Below are 16245 nucleotides of genomic sequence, written 5' to 3' on the forward strand. Positions count from 1 at the left end.
AAATTAGAAAACCGAAGAGAAAAATATTGGCTGACAAAATTAACGAAAATACAGTGGTTTTATCACAGTACAAAAGGATCAAAAGAATGACTGAGGAATTGACTAGGCTCATCACAGATGTCCGCTTTAACTTGTGCATGAGTGCAGAAGATGAGAGCAGGGTTCTGAATTAATATTTTGTTTCTGCCTTCACAAAGAAGAGGGACGATAGAGATATTCTAGTTGAAGAGATGGAACTAGAAATATTAAAAATATGCGTAAAGTGTGGAGAAATATTGAAGGGACAGGTCTTTGAAGATGGATAAATCACGAGTGGCCTGATGAATAGGGTGATAAAGGAAGTCAGGGAAGAAATCTTGGTGCTTAGAAACTCATTTTAAAATTGAATCCTATTTGCCACTTTCCACCCGGTCTGAAAACGAACCTTCCAGCTCAGCGAGCAAACTTACATCCAGAACTTTCCACCCACTCAACCAAGTCATTGATATTTTCTTACTTCAACAGCCATCCTCTTTGCTATTAAATATGTGGCCAATTTTTGTCTCATCATCCTCCAGTCCTCACAAGATAATAGAGGATTAAAGGTCTGCAAATCACAGAAAATCAAATCACAGAATCCTTACAGTTTGGAAACAGGCCCTTCAGCCCAGGTCGACACCAACCCTCAGAGTATCCCACCCAGAACCATCCCCCTCTAACACACCTAAGCTACACAACCCTGAACGCCACAGGAAATTTAGCACGGGCAACTCCACTAGCCTGCACATCTTTGGACTGTGGGAGGAAACCCACGCAGGCACGGGGAGCATGTGCAAACCTCAAACACTGTAATTATTCAAAAAGGGTGAGAGTGAGAGGCTGAGTAATTACAGACTGGTCAGTTTGATCTGGGTGGTGAGCAAATTAGTTGAATCAACATCAAGAGATTGGATTACCTAGACAGAGATGGGCATGTTTTAGAAACTTAGAACAGTAGACCACAACACAGGCCCTTCAGCCCTTGAAATTTAGTTCAATTTCTTGGAGGGAAGAACAAGGTGAATTGATGAGTCTAGTGCAGTTGATGTGTAGATGGATTTTAGTAAGGCATTCATCAGATTTCACCGAGCAGCCTGGTCAGAAAAACTGAAGTCACTGGCTCGTACAACTATGTAGGAAGAAACAAAGGCTGATGAACGTTGCCGCAAATGGAAAGCTGCTCCCAATGGTATTTCGCAGAGCTCAGTTTTGGATCCCTGGCAGTTTGTGATGTATATTAATGATTTAGATTTAAATGTGGCAGGTGTGATTGGCAAGTTTGCAGACGACACAAAAATTGGCTACATCGTTGATAGCGAACAGCACAGCTGTTGATTGTAGGAAAATACCAATGGTTGGTTTAGTGGATGGAAAGTGGCAAGTGGAATTCGGTCTGGAGCAATGCAAAGTTATGCACTTCGGGAGGGCAAACAAAACATGGGAAATGTACAATAAATGGGAGGGGTATAAACAGTGAGATATCTTTGAGTGCAGGGGCACAGATTCTTGATGTTAAAGAATTAGGAAACTGGTTCCCAAATCCATTTTGGAACGTCCCTATTTGCTTGATCTCTGATTCTGCTACAATTAGATGAAGACAGGTAAATTCTGCAATGATATATGCACTCTATAGAGTTTATCTACAAGATGGCAGTATATGTGTTGTTCACTGCTCTTGTTTTCTCTCCCCTTGTTGACATACTGCAAAAAATATACCTATGTTTCACTTGGCAGCACACAGATTCGAGCTGCTTACCAATTTAACTGCTTCAGTTGGGCTGGTACAGTAAATGGATAGGGTGATTTGTGATAACATGCATTAGGTTCTGGGCCATTTACTTTGAGGTTCTTGGTAGGGAAGTGAAACTGAGGTGGTAATTGTACCTCCACACAATACTTTGATTTTCCAGGCAAATATACACCATTATTACATAATGTCAGCAAAACAATCCCAGAATAACAATACCTTGAATTTCTCAGGAACTTACGTGATTTAAAGCAATGAATATTTAAACCATAAAGTTAAGCAGCAGGAAGCAACACAATGTCCTCAGATTAGAGATAGGTAAAATCAATGCTCAGGTGAAGAGGGATGGTTGGCTCTCCTCCTTTTAGCTTGTTCTTGATCAATTGCAAGAAATATTTTTGTTTTGTTTTTGGCATGTAGCAATCACATTTCAATTAAATTATGTTAAACAGATCAGAAATGAAACAGCTATTCACAATGTTTCCCTGAAAGAAAGTGAGTGGAGCTTTATGAACTTGAAAACACAAGAGAAAATAAGAAACACAGTACCAAGCACAAACACAGGTAATAAAATTACTTTTAAAAAGAAAGAGGTGGGGAGAGGGGTACCTAGTGCAACAGGGATAACAAAACCAAATAAAGTTACAGATACTAGCAGTATCTTGGATTGTGAGAACGAAAAAGATTTGAATCCAACTGTTTAGCTTCAGCTTAGTTCTTTCAGAATGACAAAGGTGCAGATATTATTGCCCCAAATTGCTTTCATTCGTTGGCTCCTGAGTATGACAGTCAGAGGGAGAGGAAAACCATCAGTATCCTTGCAGTCACCATCCTAAGTTGCTTTCACCGTTGTTGCTCAAAGGCTGTTGCTATTGTATTCCTTTTTGGATTGTGATGTCGGTTTCATTGATTCATTCTGAGTTGAATGGTTATAACCAACCTTTCAATGTGAACCTATCATGCGTGTGGGAGCAAAAACAAGGGATACAATTTTCTTGATGCATCACTCAGTTCCAGTGTCTCCTGATTAAAATGATAATTCCGATGCATTAAAATGACATATTCCTGGGTTGTTGCACTAGTCAGGTGATTGCAGTTGCCATTTTACATCAGTGGCGTCCTTTTTAAAGCCATTTTTATTCCAAAAAAGTAAGAAGCATTCGGGTGAAATGAAGCAACTTGAATAGCAATAGTCCATTTTCACTACAATTGTAACATTAGCCATGATTTCTTCTGGAGAATGACTGTTTGGAAACCATTACTGACGGCACATGAATGTGAATCATGTGACACAACACTTCAAGCCCTAGCCTGCCAACATTCATTGTCTGCAACCTCATGAAGAAAGCCTTCTGATACTTTCCAAATTAAGCAAACAGCCACTGCAGAAACAGGGATCGTACCTTCAAGCAAAGAGAACTACAAAACAGTAGGAAATAGTCAAAAACGACGGTATTTCCATGCTCTTCCCAAAAAAGTAGCAGCAGCGGAATTTGTGAAAATCCTCACAACCAAGCTGTGAGTTTCAGCGATTTTCCTCTGCTATAATCCTCATTAGTTAATTACAGAGTATTCATGGCTAAAAATAAATGACATTTAACCCCAAATTGCAAAAAATTGTTATTGCTTAAATTTCTGTTGTCAGGCGACTCAATTAGTGAGTTTCAGCAATTGCTTATAATTGATCTTTATGTCAACTAACACCTATTATTTTCAACTTCAGAAATGCAACCTGTAATCTACTCTAATTTAATGCTATATATATGCTGTCTGTTGTGCATAAAACAATCTTTTTTTGTGGGAGGAAGGGAGGCAGATAAAGGCAAACATTTAAAGCTGCACATCCTCATTTCCAGGTCCTTGTACAACGCAAATGCAAGTGTAAAAGAGACTCTGCCTAATTTGTTTCTTACCTTCTTTCATACGAATGTTGCCAACAAAGCTGTGGTTAATTACCATCCCACGGTCTTAACAAATGTGTGGCTGACTTATACGTGCAATCTTTGTAATTTTTTAACAAAATCAATCCTGGGATAAGGCAATATTTATCATTTATCCCTAATTGATCCTGAGTGAAGAGTCAACCACGTTGCTCTGGGTCTGGAGTCACACACAAAGGCCAGACCAGGTGAGAATGGCAGCTTCCTTCCCTGAAGGATATTAGTAAATTTGTTACAAATCTGTTACGAAGCAGAGGTGGACCCCCCCCTCTAATAACTAAAACCAAAACACCCAGAGAAGCTCGCTTTGTCTCATAATCTGTGAAAAAGAGGTGTGAAAAGTGGTATAATATGCCTCTCACCTCCCAATCTGTTATAAATGAGATGAACTCCTGACAGTCACTCTATTATCAACAAGTAATAATTTATCTAACTCTAACAGTGGAAAAAACTAACAGAACTATTATCAAACCAAAGAATCTACCCCACCCTCCAACCCCGACTTGAACTACTTACTATTCCCGAAGAAGACAAAATTATAGTGGAATGCTGTTCTAACAGTTACAAATCTCTGCTATATAAACCAGATGAATAAAAGATAAATTAAAACTTAATCTCTCACAATTATAGTCAGGATATATCTTCTGGAAAACTCGGTCCCCCTCCGCTGATCCTCAATCAGAACACCTTTCTCCATTCAAGTCCTGTGTCAGGAATATTAGTTAAGAGTGCCAGTGTACCATTAGTTTAGATGATTGTTACTCTGAGCTGAGAGGATTCTGTGAGTGCCAGCGATTTTCTCTTTAGAGCTGCTTGTTGTTACCTACAACAGCAGTTGCTTTCACCCATCTATCAAAGTTGCTATGTTGAATTCTTTCAAAAATTCTCCACACAAGGTTGAACTGGTTCTTTCCTGATATTTCTGAACACTTCAGGTATCAATTCATAGGCACTCAATATCACCTGTCTCACTTCTTCATATGCTCTTGGCACCTAATCTGACAGTGCTGCAAACTCTTCACTTGCCCTGCCTAATTCATCTGTTTCAGCAGTTTCCCAAAGGAAATGAGAAAGGCTTCCACATCTTTTTCATTACCAAAATTCAATGTTTTGACATGTTTGTATATATCCCTATTAGGTCTTTCGCTACAATGGGTCTGCACATCATCATTCTCCTCCTCACCAAACCTATCTTCTACCTTCATTTCCATCCTTTTAAGTTGGCTAGGTGTTCAATTTGCAACTTCTGAAGTTCAAGCTCTCTCTTTTTCTTTTTATCTTTCCTCCGCTCGTAACATTTCACATCATTTCAGAACTCTTGCTTACCCTTCTGCCCTGGATCTTCTTTCCTTCATTTTCTAACTCCAGTTGTCTAATTTTCAATTTAATTTTTTCTAACTCCACTGCACTTGCCTATTTCTCTGTATACCTAAATGCTCGACTGACTCCATTACAATTTCAGTTCTCCTCTTATCCCGAGTTAAACCTAATTCCAGCATGTTTGCTAAGTCGATAAGTATATCCTCCACTGTCTTTTTAAACTTCCTTGACAATTTTGTGAAGCATCTTCAAATCCCAGAACCTCTTTATCAATGTTAGGAGCCATTTCCCCCACTTTTGAATTAACTAACCACAAGTAACTGAAATTAAACGGATTTTCCAGTTCTCACTTGAGTTTTAATTTAAATGTCTAGGACCCTAATCCCTGAGTCTATTCAAATGTGCTTGGATCTGTCATCCCTCAAATCTGTTCAAATCTATCCAAATCCATTCCGATCCCGTACACGAACTGGTCAGATCCCAAACTCAAGCTCCCAATCTGTTACGAGACGGATGTTGATTTCTCCCGACAAATCAATTTCTGATTTTTACTGAATTCAAATTCCACCATCTGCCACGGTGTGTTTCAAACCAGGGCTCCCAGAGCATTACCTGGGTCTCTGGATTAACACTCCAGTGATACCACTATGCCATCATCTCCTGTTAATGAATCCTGCTCTCATGATGGTGTTATATCGAGAGTTCCTGAATAGCTCCATCGATAAATATTTACCGAATCCTTAAATGACACACCATTCTGACTTAATTAAGAAGTTCAACATGGAGTTGACAGTACTCACACGACTGTGATGCCCTTTCCTTTGAGTGGCAAAAGTTGTGGTGTTGTGAAGTACAGCACATGCTAACTTTGGGAGTTGATACAATGCATTCTGTCAATACATCACCAGTAATAGATAGAGAGGTTGAGATCAGGTACTGAGTTGATGATTAAGAAGATTTCTTTGTCCTTAATGCTGCTGAATTCCATCAGCATTGTTTTGGTAGATACATCCATCCTGGAGTTTTGGGTATTGGAGAGGTTTTGAGGGGTCACTATGTTAGTCACCCATTACCAGACATCATAACACCCAAGAGAAAGGCAAAGCTGCTAGCCATTGATCATCTCTAAGATGATGAAGCTGGTGGACCCAATGATGATGGCATAATTTAAAGGAAAGGAGAAACCGCTTCTTTCCCTGTTCAGGATACTCATTGTTTAGCACGTAGGGACCATGAAAATTGCCTGTCATACATGTCCACCCATATAGTAGGCCATATGGTATATTTTGAATGGAGTTGGGTAAATCTTTTGTCAACAGCCTTAACCTGAATTTATGAAGAGCAGAAGATGTTTAATGAAACAGCTAAATGCTAACTGCAACAAGCAGCCATGGCCAGTGATATGCATTCAGTATGACTCTCAAGATTTTAAACTACTTGCAAGGGCAACTACACACTACTGTTCAGATGGAATCACAAAGTGAGAGGTAAACTGGAATAGATTAACAACATAATCTGAACTTCAACATGCAATATTGCCCTGAAGAGTGATTAATCTGAGATCATTCTTTGTGATGCAACATGATCTGAAATATCTTCCTCTTGTAGAGAATATCTACCTCAGGCACAAGAGGTAACAGCATCTGTGAACTCAATCACAGAATCCACTACTACCATTTATGTCTTTGTGATTATGTGATATTCCTGGGTTGAGGAACTTTGAGTTTGCAAAATAACAGATCATATCTTACAGACAACCATCCAACACAAAGTGTGCTCTATTATTAGACATACTATTTGAGTTGTAAGACCAAATGTCACTTCAGTGATCCAAAGGATAACAGATCAAGCACATTAGGACAAGCCTGAGAAAGTAGAGCACTTTTGGAGGAACCAATTTTCAGATGAGACTTTAAAATCAAGCACTTGGCTGGTCTCTTGCCTGATCTTAAAAGATCCTGTGGCTCGAAGAAGAGTAGGGCTATTCTCCTGATGCTGTGGCAAATATTCATCGCTAAAAGATCAGCACTTGTGTTTGTAGGGACATAGCTGGTGACAAACCAATGCTGCCTTTTGTCTGAATAATCCACAATATTTCAGTGGTTCAGAGACTGGTTTGAGGCATCCTAAGAGGCAGGCTGGTAATTTTTTCCGTTCATGCCAGAAAAAAAATTGACGACAGGTTCCATTGGATCCAGCGGAACACATGGTACTCACGTGCAAACTTCCCAAAGATTCACACGGGGAGTTTATATGCGAGCAAAACAAGGCTGTATTGAGTGTGTATACAGCAATACCTGGTGGCCCATGAGGGGGCAGATATTTCTGGTTAGAAAGAAAGAGAAGTCTGTGGTTCTAAATGCCACGTGTTCTGCTTGTTGAAGTACAATGCCTTTATGGCATTGAACATGAGCTCAGACATTGGCCGGTACAGCAGGCAAATTGATACTGATGGCATGTCAGGTGGAGGAATTCATCAGCAATATACATTGCTGTATGGAGGACAGTTTCACATGAGTGTTGCTTCATGGAGCATGGGACAACTCTAGCAGTATCAGCATTGGAGGGTATTTTGGAAATATGAGAGTAGTTTATGCTTTTACTGTGTTGTGAGGTGTCCAATTGTAGAAGGTGCTCCATTCCTGCTTCGAAAAACTCAGTAACCAGTGACAACTGTGAGTCACTCATTGATCTCAGTACTATACTGATCTTCTTTCTTGTAGATATCTAAAGCTGACTTGAATGCAGTATTAGTATTACGGTCAGATGTACAGGGCTGATCATGCTATTATATATTGAGAAAACATCATATGCCGCCATCTCCACTACCCCTTCAGGTTTCTGCATGTGTATCGGAAAGGAAGCAGAACCCAGTTGTACATGCAGCTACACAGCATCAATGTGCAGTAGGACTTCGTATCACGAATGTAGACCAATTTGGCTTTGCAGTAAAAGCTGGGAATTACAGCACACTTAATCACTATTACGGCTCTTTGAGAGAAGAAGTATATGACTAGCCTTAAGAGCATTTTCATCATATACTGATAGTGAAAGAAAAAAAAATTCTATTATAAATATCATTTGGAATTCACAGCACTTCATGTGGTTAAACTGTACTAGTGTGCTTGCAGATGCAGATCTGGAAAAGGTGTGGAATTGATTTTATGTGCTGACATAAATGGCAGTTTTGTGGATTGTTGCATACAGGAAAAGATGAGGATGAATAATTGAGTGACAACAGAAGCAGCACTGTTTAATCAATCAGATAGGCAGCCAAAGGAAGGGATTCCTGTTTGAGAGCAGCATAAAACACCATTTGCAGGTTGGATTGGGCTATCCTCAACAGTCTCTTCAGGCAGGTGCTGCTCCTTGAGCGAATCACTTCCTTACCCCTTGGATGTCTTGCTGCTTTCTGGCCTCTTAAAGGAAGCCTCTGAGCCCTGGTAAAGCTCTGCTGCAAGAAGCATACAAACACAATTTCCAAATTCCAGTGGGAATATATTGCAGTGTACTGACTGCTTTCATCGTGTTGGTCCTCAATACACATCTCGGGAAACCGCACAGATGTGAGCCCTGATTTTTACAACAATCACCTTCAGACATGCCTTTCTGCATTAAGAAGTGAACTGTTCAAATTAAAATGAAGTTGCATGTTATCTTGAAGTGAAAACATCCCAGCGACTACCAGAAAAACAAGCATTGACTTGTTTCACCTGCTGACAAGTTTTATGTTGAGAGAAGAAAATGCTTTCCTGTTGTTATGGGAAGAATATTGAGCAAGATAGCATGAATGGCCTAGACAGTGGAATCAATGACTCTGTGGGCTTTGGGAATCTGAGTGCTCTGTCTTACATTGTTTCTCATGACACTATTGATTGCCCATCAGGAAGGTCACTGCATGCCCCAGCGAACAATATGCTGAAGACTAACTTAAGGTAAATGTGCCTGTGCAGCTATGATTATCTAACAATGATAGGTATGCAGGTCTTTGTTTGTATATTCTGGCTTGGAGGGATGTGTGCCACTAATGCTAAGTGTCTCTGTGGCTGCCTGACATGTGTGCCATCTCTTTGTAGATTCACAGCATCTTCTGAGCAACAAACATATAGAAGAATTCTCAATGTCAGAAATATTTGAGCAGAAATCAAAGTAAATGGTGATATTTGTTAAAAATAAATTTGGAATTGATACTATAATTGCTATAATCTAAACCATTTGCCTTTGTTTAGCCACGTTCTTCAAATGCCTGTTTTACTAGACAGAGATAGCACAGCACAAATGAAACAGAAACAACAGAAAATTTACCATTTGATACATCTTTGCCTCTTTTGAACACGTTTGCTCGAACAAAGACAGTGCTACAAATGTCTGCTAGAAACTGTGGTGAGGAGTTCGCAGAGATCCAGCTTAATGGGTCCCTGCTCGATATTGACACTGAATATTATACTCTAGCAACCAATGCACATTGTGGCTTTCTCAATGTACTAACTTCTGCATTAAAACACAATTCCAAAGATTAATAAATATATCTGGATTTGGAAATCCATAAAGAACCAAAGTATAAAGTATACAGTTTCATAAGACAGCAACTTTCACATGGTAATCTGATTCCCCCCTCAACAAAATACATGCCAATACTAAATTTCACTCGGATACATACATGCTTTCATTGGGTGAAATGCTGTCATTCAAATAAGATCCATTTCTGTTTTCCATCTCTGCTAGCCTGCAAAACAAAAATCAGCAATTACAAAGATGTGATGAATGTAAACAAATGAACAAAAATAACTTGCCACTTAAAATTTTTGAAAAAAAAAAGCCCTCAGAATATAATTATGCCACGGTTTTTAAATATTGATCTCATTAGGGTTTGCAATTATCAACAGGAAAAGACAGGCATTAGAACACTACATATCCATCTTTTGTGTAAGCCTTCTTCATGCAACTGGTAAACCTGGAACTAACTATCATAATTTGGGGAAGACTGAGGTCTCCACCTAATTCCCTTGGTCACTGTGTAGGAAGGCACAAGAAACAGCTTTTTGAAAACAACAATACGTAATCTTTTAGCACCTACAATGGAATGAATCACGCTAAGTATCTTCACAGTGCAAGATAAAACAAAGAATGTCACTGAGCCACCTAGGATAGCATTCGGTCAGATGATCAGCAACATAATTAAACAGGTTGTTTTAAGTGCTCTAAGGAGGAAAGTGATGTAGAGAAGCAAGGAGGTGAACAGAGGACATTCAAAGTTTTGCCAACTGAAGGCACTGTCACCAATGGTGGACCACTTAAATTTGAGAATACAAAAGAATTAAAGGGTGACAGACATCTCAAAGGATGTGAGTTGGAATAGATTTCAGAGTTTTGTTCTTATTTTGGGGTGTGGCACTGTTTGGAGAAATGCGGCTAGATTCATTGAACTGGCTGGCTCCAATATTTAGGTGACATCCACTCTGGGGGAATTGATTTTGCAGGCATCAAATACACATTGTTTGATAGCTGGCGTCAGGAGCAGAGCAGCTGAAAATGTGTGGAATTTCAGAGCGGTGGCAGAGCCAGTTACTGAAAGAAACAGCAAGCAAGTGAAAATAGAACAGCAGCATGCAGCTCATAATTGATGAGTAAGTCAAATAACATGTACATTTTTCAGTCACTGCTGCTTTGGAATTGAACAGAATTGGAATACTTCCATTCTCTGTGACAAGACTATGAAACAGCTACAGAATTAGTTGAAAAATGTGAACAAATAAGACTAGCAATGCTGCTATCAGTACTGTGGAAAGAATGCCACCATCTGTACCATAGCCTAGATCTCACTGAGGAGCAAAAAGGCCAGGCAGCAGAAATTATGCAAGCTTTGAACTTGCACTTTAAACCTTATATTGACATTACTTCTGAAAGGTGTGCATTCAACATCAAAATTCATGAGAAATAGAGATGATTGATTAGTATGTGACCACATTGATATATCCAGCTGAATCTTGAGAATGAGGACAACTCAAAGATAATCTCAGAGATTGAATTATTTTAGGCATAAGAAATATGAGAAAGGAGAAAAGTACTCTCTTGACATGCGCAAAACTTCTGAACTGTCAACCATCAGCTAGAATGTATTAATGGGAGAACAGATAAGGCTTTATATTATGCTGAGAGACATTCAATGAAAACAATGGGTAGGATGAAATTACGGCACAGGATCGTGAACAAAAGAAAGGGAAACATGTCTAGCATGGGGAAAACAATACTCGTAACTGTAAGAAGCTGTGAAACTGAGAAGCAAAGCTAGCATATAAAGATGACTGCTGTAGAGACATCAGCCTGTAATTGGGACGAATCAGCTTTCTCCGTCCAACAGGTTGGCATCATCAAGGGTGATATAACTATTTTGTGACTGTTAGAACATTGACGTCAGGAGAGCATCAAGTGAATATGAAGGATCAAATAAACTGTGGTGTTTTGCGTAATATCATGAGTTCTGAAGAATTATGCAAAAATCACTCAAGTTTGTGAACCAAAATTGAAGCCCTCAAAGATAAGTTCAAGGATATTTGATAGAATAATACTCACCCCAAGAACAAACAAAGCTGAGGGGCCACAGGAAGAAGGAAGATCTAGAATTTCAAACAGCAGACATGAAGCAAAACCTTAGCTGAAGGGGAGTGAATGGCACTAGGCTGTTAATCCAGAAACCCAGGCAATGTTTTAGAGCCCTGGATTTGAATCTCGCCATGGCAGATGATGGAATTTGAATTCAATTAAAAAAAGTCTGGAATTAAGAGTCTGATGATGACATGAAGCCATTGTTAATTGTTGGAAAAACCCATCTGGTTCACCAATGTCCTTTAGGGAAGGAAACTACCATCCTTACCTGGTCTGGCCTACATGTGACTCCAGCCCCACAGCAATATACTTGACTCTTAAGTGCCCCCTGAGCAATTAGGGATGGTCTAGCCAGTGCCACCCACATTCCATGAATTAATAAAAAAAAGTCTGAAGCTTGGACTAGTCATTGCGCATATGCCAGAAGAAATCTGCAGCGTTTTGCAGGCCACTATATCGTTGACTGAAGATCCAGTTCTGAAGAAGGGTCACTGAACTCGATATATTAACTCTGCTTTCTCTCCACAGATGTGACCACACCTGATAAGTTCTTCTATCAACTTAGTTTTTGTTTCAAACTTCCAGCATCCACAGTTCTTAATTTTGTTTTAGATCCTAAAAGGTTACGATGATGATGCATTTACAAGTCTTTATGTCTTTCTGATACATATAACTTGAACATAAATGAGATTGAGAGAAAAACTCAGCATCTCCTAAGGAGAGTTCCAGCTGCCCTCATGTCCAGCCTGAAAGGAGGCAGAAATTGCTGGAAAACAAGGAAATAATCAAGGAAGTGAAATGCCCACTGCCTGGATTAACAGCAGTGATAACACCTTGAACACAGTATGTATAGATCCAAAGGTTTGCAATAAAGCTTTGAGAGATCGCATTACCCATGCTAGCAATGAAGAAAATCTTGCCACAATTTGCCAAGGTTAAAAGGTCTTCACTATGCTTGGAGGATGGATACCAGCCAATGAAGCTGGATGAAGATAACGGCTTTTGAACAACATTCTTAGCACCATTTGGGAGATACAGATGGTCACACATGCTATTTGACATTTCTATTCCTCTGGAAGATTATGACTGCAGGAAGGGCAAGACAGTCAGTGATCATCTTTAAGTGGAAGCTATTGTGGACAATCTGCTAATCTGATGTGGAAGCAGAAGCCCTTGTAGACCACGATCAGACTGCCAGAGAGCTCACTAGACAAACATGAAGCCAGAAAAGAAAAACATGAATTGAACGGGCCAAAGGTCAAGCGCACAGATCGTGATGGAAAGATAACAATCTTTCCCTAAATGTCAGCAAAACTGAAGAGTTGATCGCTGACTTCAGGAAGAAGGGAAGAGGCCATGCTGAGCTGGAGTAGGTCGAGGGTATCAAGTTCCTAGGAGTGGTGATAATCAACAACCTGGCCTGGCCTTCCCACATAAATGTTACGGTCAAGAAGACACAACGCTCTTTCTTTCTCAGTAGGCAATTTGGCATTTCCCTATGGGCACTCACCAACTTTATTAGATGCACCACAGAAAGCATTCTATCTGGGCATAACATGGTTTAGTATGGCAACCAATCTGCCCAGGACTTGAAGAAAATACAGCAAGTTGTGAACATAGACCAGGCCATCACATAAGGCAACCTCCCTTCCATCGACTCCATCTACATTTCTCATTGCAGCAGAAAGGCAGCCAACAAAGACCCCTCCCACCCTAATTATCATCTCCTCCAACCTATTCTGTCAGGCAGAAGATACAAATCACACGTAACAACAGATTCTTCCCCATGGTTATTAGACTGCTTAACTGATTTCTCAAATTTCAAATCTAAGGTTGATCTTGCTTTTGCGTACCTCATGTGCAGTCATAACTGTGTGCCTCACTCTGTCTAAACACTCCATGATCCATATGCTCCTGTATCTTATGATCTGCCCATTTATTTGGCCAGCGGCTGAACCCGAGACACTACACGTGTAGCGTCTTCCACCCGCCCTCCTCCTCTAACCAAAGAAAAGGACTCGATAGTGTGTAGATAAGGTAAGGCTTTTCTATTTCATGTTTTTTTTATATCATGTGATCGCCAGAAACTTTTTTCGTTCCTTTCTTATTTATCGGAGTTAAGTTTAACAATGTGAGGAGATCTCAGACCGGTGTTATGTTCCTCTTGCTCAATGTGGGAACTGAGAGGCACGGCTGATGTCCCTGACTCCTTTACATGCAGGAAGTGTGTCCAGCTGCAGCTCTTGTTAGCCGCATGATGGCTCTGGAGCTGTGGATGGACTCACTTTGGAGCATACGTGATGCTGAGGGGATCGTGGATGGCACACTTAGCAAGTTGGTCACACCGCAGATTAGGATTGCTGAGGGAGAAGGGGAATGGGTGGCCAAACAGCAGAGAAAGAGCAGGAAGGCAGTGCAGGTGTCTCCTGCGGTCATCTCCCTCCAAAACAGGTATTCCGTTTTGGATATTGTTTGGGGAACTGGCTCACCAGGGGAAGGCAGCAGTAGCCAGGTTCATGGCGCTGTGGCTGGCTCTGATGCACAGAAGGGCGGGAAAGAGAGTGGAAGGGCCATAGTCATTGGGGGCTCAATTGTAAGGGGAGTAGGTAGGCGGTTCTGTGGTCGAAAACGACACTCCTGAATGGTATGTTGCCTCCCAGGTGCACGGGTCAGGGATGTCTCTGATCGGCTGCAGAACATTCTGAAGGGGGAGGGCGAACAGCCAGTTGTCGTGGTGTATATAGGCACCAATGATTGGGTAGAAAATAGGATGAGGTCCTACAAGCAGAATTGAGAGAGTTAGGAACCAAGTTAAAAACTAAGACCTCAAAGATAGTAATCTCAGGATTTCTACCAGTTCCACGCGCTAGTCAGAGCAGAAATGAAAGAAGAGCTGGGATGAATGCGTGGCTTGAGAGATGGTGTAGGAGGGAGGGGTTCAGATTTTTGGGACATTGGAACCAGTTCTGGGGGAGGTGGGACTATTACAAATTGGACGGTCTACACCTGGGCCGGACTGGAACCAATGTCCTTGGGGGTGCTTTTGCTAACGTTGTGGGGAGGGTTTAAACTAATGTGGCAGGGGGATGGGAACCAAGTGTTGGACAGACAGGAGGTAGTAACTAAAGCCTGTAGGGAACTAGATAATGGAGTCAGTGAGAGTAAAGGGAATAGTAGTTGGGGAGCAGATGATGAACACAAAGGAGCAGGTGGTCTGAGGTGCATTTGTTTTAACACGAGAAATGTAGTAGATAAGGCAGATGAGCTTAGGGCTTGGATCAGTACCTGGAAGTATGGTGTTATTGCTATTATTGAGACTTGGTTGCGGGAAGGGCATGATTGGCAACTAGTTGTCCCAGGATATCGATGCTTCAGGCGGGATAGAGAGGGAGGTAAAAGGGGTGGAGGAGTTGCAATACTGGTCAAAGACGATATCACAGCCGTACCGAAGGAGGGGCCCATGGAGGACTCGAGCAGTGAAGCAATATGGGTAGAACTCAGCAATAGGAAGGGTGCCGTAACAATGTTGGGGCTGTACTACAGGCCTCCCAACAGTGAGCGTGAGATAGAGGTACAGATAATGGAAAAGCGTAGGAGCAAAACGGTGGTAGTGATAGGAGATTTTAATTTTCCCAACAGTGACTGGGATTCACTCAGTGTTCAGGGTCAAGATGGAGCAGAATTCGCAAGGAGCGTCCAGGAGGGTTTTCTAGATCAGTATGTATGTAGTCCAACTCGGGAAGGGGCCATACAGGACCTGGTGTGGGGAATGAGCCTGACCAGGTGGGTGAAATTACAGTAGGGGACTACTTTGGAAATAGTGACCACAATTCCGGAAGTTTTACAATACTCACGGGCAAAGATTGGAGTGGTCCTAAAGGAAAAGCTCTAAACTGGGGGAAGACCAACTATATCAAAACTCGGCAGGAATCTAGATTGGGAGAAACTGTTTGAAGGTAAATTCACATTTGATATGTGGAAGGCTTTTAAGGAGAGTTTGGTTAGCGTGCAGGAGAGACACGTTCCTGTGAAAATGAGGGATAGGAATGGCAAGATTAGGGAACCATGGATGACAGGTGAAATTGTGAGACTAGCTCAGAGGAAAAAGGAAGCATACATAAGGTCTAGGTGACTGAAGACAGATGAAGCTTTGGAAGAATATTGGGAATGTAGGGCGAATCTGAAACGAGGAATTAAGAGGGCTAAGAGAGGACATGAGATACTGTTGATAAACATGATTAAGGAAAATCCCAAAGCCTTTATTCATATGTAAAGAGCAAGAGGGTAACTAGAGACAGGATTGGCCCACTTAAGGACAAAGAAGTAAAGTTATGCGTTGAGTCAGAGAAAATGGGTGACATTCTTAATAAGTACTTTGCATCGGTATTCACCAAGGAGAGGGACATGACGGATGTTGAGGTTAGGGATAGATGTTTGCTTACTCTAGGTCAAGTCGACATAAGGAGGGGGCAAGTGTTGGGTATCCTAAAAGACATTAAGGTGGACAAGTCCCCAGGTCCGGATGGGATCTATCCCAGGTTTGAGGGAAGCGAGAGAGGAAATAGCCGGGGCCTTAACAGATATCTTTGCAGCATCCTTAGACACAGGCGAGGT

At 41.1% G+C, this 16245-nt stretch overlaps 1 protein-coding gene across 12 annotated transcripts in view; it reads right to left on the bottom strand.

Annotated features, from left to right (window-relative positions):
* The window catches only part of dmd (dystrophin), a 1835475-nt gene that overhangs the window by 38679 nt on the left and 1780551 nt on the right, over positions 1-16245 (bottom strand). For all 12 annotated transcript variants that reach the window (XM_059650343.1, XM_048540566.2, XM_048540567.2 and 9 more), the window contains one exon: positions 9686-9751. In XM_059650343.1, the coding sequence (XP_059506326.1) occupies positions 9686-9751 (66 nt within the window). The remainder of the gene's footprint in view (positions 1-9685; positions 9752-16245) is intronic.

Source organism: Stegostoma tigrinum, chromosome 12 (assembly GCF_030684315.1).
Source record: "Stegostoma tigrinum isolate sSteTig4 chromosome 12, sSteTig4.hap1, whole genome shotgun sequence".
Taxonomy (NCBI): domain Eukaryota; kingdom Metazoa; phylum Chordata; class Chondrichthyes; order Orectolobiformes; family Stegostomatidae; genus Stegostoma; species Stegostoma tigrinum.